At 35.5% G+C, this 5436-nt stretch overlaps 1 protein-coding gene across 1 annotated transcript in view; it reads right to left on the bottom strand.

The window, feature by feature from the left end:
• LOC100640766 (transcription initiation factor TFIID subunit 1-like) overlaps positions 1–5372 on the bottom strand; it is a gene marked incomplete at its 5' end in the record, with an annotated part of 5918 nt that extends 546 nt beyond the window's left edge. The window contains 22 exon segments of the mRNA XM_020002459.1: positions 6–99; positions 178–195; positions 197–274; positions 360–479; positions 541–678; positions 680–697; positions 2432–2524; positions 2579–2725; positions 2796–2842; positions 2907–2959; positions 3009–3124; positions 3185–3265; positions 3360–3459; positions 3572–3631; positions 3677–3866; positions 3924–3990; positions 4284–4473; positions 4525–4633; positions 4724–4799; positions 4884–5018; positions 5076–5210; positions 5289–5372. Coding sequence (XP_019858018.1) covers positions 6–99; positions 178–195; positions 197–274; positions 360–479; positions 541–678; positions 680–697; positions 2432–2524; positions 2579–2725; positions 2796–2842; positions 2907–2959; positions 3009–3124; positions 3185–3265; positions 3360–3459; positions 3572–3631; positions 3677–3866; positions 3924–3990; positions 4284–4473; positions 4525–4633; positions 4724–4799; positions 4884–5018; positions 5076–5210; positions 5289–5372 — 2149 coding nt within the window.
• Positions 5373–5436: the final 64 nt, after the last annotated feature.

Genomic DNA, 5436 nt, shown 5'->3' with positions numbered 1-5436 from the left:
GGGACTGGTTGGTCCATTATATGTGATACTGTTATCAACTATTTGATTAAGATCAAAAAGAAACTCCTCACGACTTCTGTAACTATCAGCCTCACATTTCTACAAGAGAGCAAGTATGCATTATAGTCCAATGAAATACATATCATGAATACTTTAAGTATAATTTTAAGAGCAAACCTTTCTCATAGTCTGCATGAAGGTCCATTGGTTTAGTTATGATCATTCTATAATCTGGTAACTTCTTAGAAGATACTGGAAAATGAAATGGCCAAGACTATAAAAAGGCAAGATAGACATAGCATAATAAGGTACAGTTATACTGTACATATGAATGAAGACAAGAAACTCATTTCACTCACATTAGGTACTGCTTTCATTCTTTCAATGGATTTACGACAGAGGAAGGACAGAACAGCTTGTGGATCATCTCCCAGCAGTGGATTAATCTCATGCTCTAGTTTCTCAAGAGCTTGACTGTTCTACAACAAAGAATCCACTCATTATAATCACACCATTACATTATAACACTGAAGTACTTACTTGATTTATTTCTTTGTTAGACATTTCCAACATCTTTTGGGCAGTTTTTGTTAGTTCAGAGTTGAATCCATTATAAGTGATGCAATTGTTAACAATTAGATTGACATGCTCCATGAACTGCTGCCTTGTCTCATACTTGCATGTGCTTACGAATATTCTGAAATAATAAAAATGAGTGTACATACATGTAGCAACTCAAAACTTAACATAGTCAACATAAAATAAAAACATTGATATCTATCAGAACTGCAATGAATTAACATTAGTATTATTTGTAATCTTCAAAATAGAAAAACAAGCGTAACAGTGTAAAAAATATTCCTATAATTGATTTCACCACCTTGCAAGAACAAATGGATTTTATTAAGACTTATAGAGGCTCTCTCTACCTTCTAATGCTTCTAGAGAAGTCTTTAGACAGTATCTCTATGTTTTCTTGCTGTTAGAAAGCTTAACTTTGTCCCAAGTTTAAGCATAGGTATAATATCTATGGTTTAAGCCGCCATTTGTTTTGCCGTGACCACACCCACTACGTAAAGGAGTGTGGGCGGGTGGTTGCTAAGGCTTGTTATTTCTCCAATACAACATGTATAGAAGAAATGTAAGTGTGGACATACAAATATATACAAACATCGCACGTGGGTGAAATCAATTATAGGAACGACCTGGGGGCTACGCCCCCAGGTCGTTAAAAATTCTGGCACAAACAATAAAAATTATTGAAAAACAGCATGTGCTATTGCCATGGCCAATACTTTTTCTAATGTACATTGATGAACTTACAACATTTTTAATGGTCATAAACTCAAAAATTATTGTTGGAATCAGCTCAAACTTATAAGGACATTAATGTGCATTAAAAAAATGTAATAAAAATTTGGGGTGATTTCGGAGCCATTTTTTGGAAAAAACCATGGGCTATAGCCTTGGGTATTTTCAGAATTTTGGCATTTTCTTAAAATGGCCGTAACTCAAAAAATTAATCCGGAATCAGCTCAAACTTTCTACACAGCATAAAGACATCAATATGTATCAGAAAATGTAATAAAAATTTGGGGTGATTTCAGAGCCATTAGCCTTGGGTATTTTTTAGAATTTTGACGTTTTCTTAAAATGGCCGTAACTTGAAAAATTAAAGTCGGAATCAGCTCAAACTTGCTACACAGCATAAGGACATCAATATGTATCAAAAAATGTAATAAAAATTTGGGGTGATTTCGGAGCCATTTTTGGAAAAAACAATGGCTGTAATTTGAAAAATTAAAGTTGGAATCAGCTCAAACTTGCTACACAGCATAAGGACATCAATATGTATCAGAAAATGTAATGAAAATTTGGGGTGATTTCGGAGCCATTTTTTGGAAAAAACCATGGGCTATAGCCTTGGGTAATTTTCAGAATTTTGACATTTTCTTAAAATGGCCGTAACTTGAAAAATAAAAGTTGGAATCAGCTCAAACTTGCTACACAGCATAAGGACATCAATATGCATCAGAAAATTTAATAAAAATTTGGGGTAATTTCGGAGCCATTTTTTGGAAAAATCCACCCTCGGTATTTTTCAAAATTCTGGCGTTTTCTTAAAATGACCATAACTTTAAAAATGGAAGTCGGAATCAGCTCAAGCTTGCTACACAGCATAAGTACATCAATATGTATCAGAAAATGCAATAAAAATTTGGGATGTAAACATTATGTGCTTCTTGAGATCAACCATGTCCAATTATTTTTAGGTGTGGCTATTATGAGTGTGGCTGATGTATACATTGTTTGATGCATAAATTATGGGTAGTTTCATTTTTAACATCAATCATTACCCTCTCTCTTTCTCTCTCCCTCCCTCTCTCTCTCTCTCTCTCTCTCTCTCTCTCTCTCTCTCTCCTTAACTTACATCTTTCATGGTCTGAAGATCCATTGGAAACTTTATCAAATTATAATAGTCAGGCACATCTTTTGAGGAAACTGGTTTACAAAAAGGCCAATACTAAAAAAGAGAACAAACACTACTCCTCCCTCCATTCTATTCTTTCTCTCTCACCTCTTGGACAGCACTCAGTTTATTAACAATCTTCTCTAAAGCAGCAGCAAATATGGCACCTAAGGAAAGCAATAAAAGTTAAGTATAGCAATACTGTACTAGTACCTCTGGGTTGGTCCGTCTTCTCTTTCCAGCTTTAGCTTTTTTCTATAAATAAACAATACATGTACATGTACATGTATGTTCAGGTGCTTTATACATGTAAGTTAGGCTTTACCTCTAAATAATCCAACTGTTCATCTCCTTGCTTCTTTCTTTTACGAACTAATTAAGATAAGAAAAAGAGAGAGGGGGTTTAGATTACAGTAATTCATATTAAGCTCATTACTCTTTTCTTTAGGGAATTTCAGTACTAATGATCTTCTCCTAACATCTTCAGCACTGCAATAATAATAAGTTATATCTCATTATCTCTCATTTTCCCTCTTACTGCTCAAGTAAATCTTTTTTAAGCACAACTTTAGTCCCTTCCACTTTAACAAGATCATCTTGAACCAGTGGTACCTCACTGGTAGCAGCTGCTAACTCGTCATCAGTAGGAGCAACCTAATATGTACATTAGTATACATGTACATGTATTATAATGCATGTACATGTACATTGTACCTGAACAGGTTGATTCTTGTATTTTGGACAGTTTTTATTAGTTTTCATGTGACCTTTCTGACCACAAGCACTACATGTTAACTGAAGAAAAGATAGATGAAAGACAAACGAAGATCAAGATACATGTAGTCATGTACACACAGTATTAAATAGATGTTAACAATATTATACTAACATGCATGGCAGTGAATTCTAATTTATTCTTTTTTGGTTTCTGAGGCTTTTGCTTAGCTCTCTCTTCAGCTCTATCTAACTGCCTAATAGCTGACTGTAATCTATTAAGAAATACATGTAGGAAGAAAAAGGAAATCAATAAAAAAATACCGTAATAACTAGTAATAAATGATGTACATGTAGCATAAATGTACATGTACATGTACGCCGTACCTCTTCACTTCTTTCCTCATATCTTCACGAGTTTTCTCATCTTTCTCAGCAAACTCCATCCTACAATGACACCAATCAGGTGACAGTCACATGATGGTATGTCACCTGATATCCTTATCCTTTGATCTACTCATTATCCTCACATAAGCATCAATGACTCCTTGATTCTTTACTACTTCGTGTCTCACGTATTCTCTCCCTCCCTCGTCTCTGAAGGTTCTTGATATCAAGAGTCTCCGCCCACTTGAGAAACTGAGGACTGAAGAAGCATCATCTACATCAAGAGAAGGAGTGGCTACAGAAAAATGTATGAGATATGAGATACATGATTAATAAATATAGTCATGCTAACCTCTTTCAGAATGGTCCCCTCCTCCTCCTCCACTGTCAGCAGCTCCTTTACTAGAAGAGGGCCCAACCTATTTCAATCATACATATCAATGTTTGTGTTCTTATGATGATATACATGTATGTGTGTACATGTACATATTATGAATCATTCACATATTAAATTTATATTCCAATTTGATACTGTTATTATTACTATCAAAAGTAGATGAGAAAGGGAGGGCCTAGCTGCAGACCAATAACACCATAGCAAAATACCACATTCAAACCAATCATAATCAAGATACAGTACATGTACATGTAACAGTAGGGCTCCGACTCTCTCACTACAAACTCTTAATTTCTTTCCTTCTTCTTTTCTTACATTTGATTCATCCAGTAATAATCTCCTCAGTTCTTGTCTCTCCATCTCCTCCTGCTCGTGTGTGAGGTCCAGTGCCGTTTTCTTTGATGAGAGGAGAGACTCGAGATTCCGTCCCAATTCATCGTCACTCTCTCCCTCACTCTCACTGCTCTCATCATCCGTTGACAACACCTCATTGGAGCACAGCACCCTATCAGTATAACTCAGGATAACTCAGTAAACCCAGTAGATGTATACTAACTTGTTTTGAATGTCAAACACTCTTTGGCATTCTTCCTTGTATCTCTCTTGAGCCTCAGACTGGGAGCATCTACTGCCTCGAGCAAACATCAAACTACTAACATCAACAGCTAGAGATAGCAAAGAAACAGTAAATGATAGGAAGAAAAAAAGAAACAAATGGGTGGTGGAGGATGATGACAAACTGTAAGTTTATTTACCTCCTCCAGATCTTGCTGCTTCAGTTGAAATACTTCTAACAAGATCAACCACTTTCCATCTTGATAACTTAGCAATCTGAGAAGAAAGAGTTAAATCATGTACATGTACATATACATGTACATGTACATGTATTTGAACAATAATAAAACTGTAAATTACTTCTTCCTCTGGTACTCCAAAGTTTCTCAGTACATTCCTTGCTTTACTTAGCTTGAGTTTCCTTAGATCAGCCTCAGTTCCCATTACAGTCTTTGGCCTCTTGCTAGGAGATACAGTGCTGGGATGACCTGCTTCCTATTATTACAACAAAGAATGATGTGGAACAGTCAATAGTTTGATGTACATGTATACCTTAGGATTGAGTCTAGTGTAAGAGAATCCTTCCCCACAGCCGGTGGGATCAGCAGGTCCACTCACTGATAGTTGATATTTTCCTTTCATTGCATTAATGAAATGATGAGTTGTGTTCCATGGAGCAGCTCGGACCTAATGAGAGAAGTACATTAAAAGTAATGTACATGTACATGTACTGTACACGTAACATACATGTACATGGATTGTTACCTCATCATCAATCTTTTGATTTGTTTCTTCTCCTTCCTCTTCTTCTTCTACAGCAAACAATGACTTACCACCATAACCAGCATCCTATGATAAATTCATCATATCAAAAATTGGCATACTTCTTAATTTTAATTATTTCTACAAGTAT

Source organism: Amphimedon queenslandica, unplaced genomic scaffold (genome assembly GCF_000090795.2).
Source record: "Amphimedon queenslandica unplaced genomic scaffold, v1.1 AMPQUscaffold_12907, whole genome shotgun sequence".
Taxonomy (NCBI): Eukaryota; Metazoa; Porifera; class Demospongiae; order Haplosclerida; family Niphatidae; genus Amphimedon; species Amphimedon queenslandica.
The sequence above is the reverse complement of the archived record's forward strand: the minus strand, read 5'-3'. Positions and strand labels throughout refer to the sequence as shown.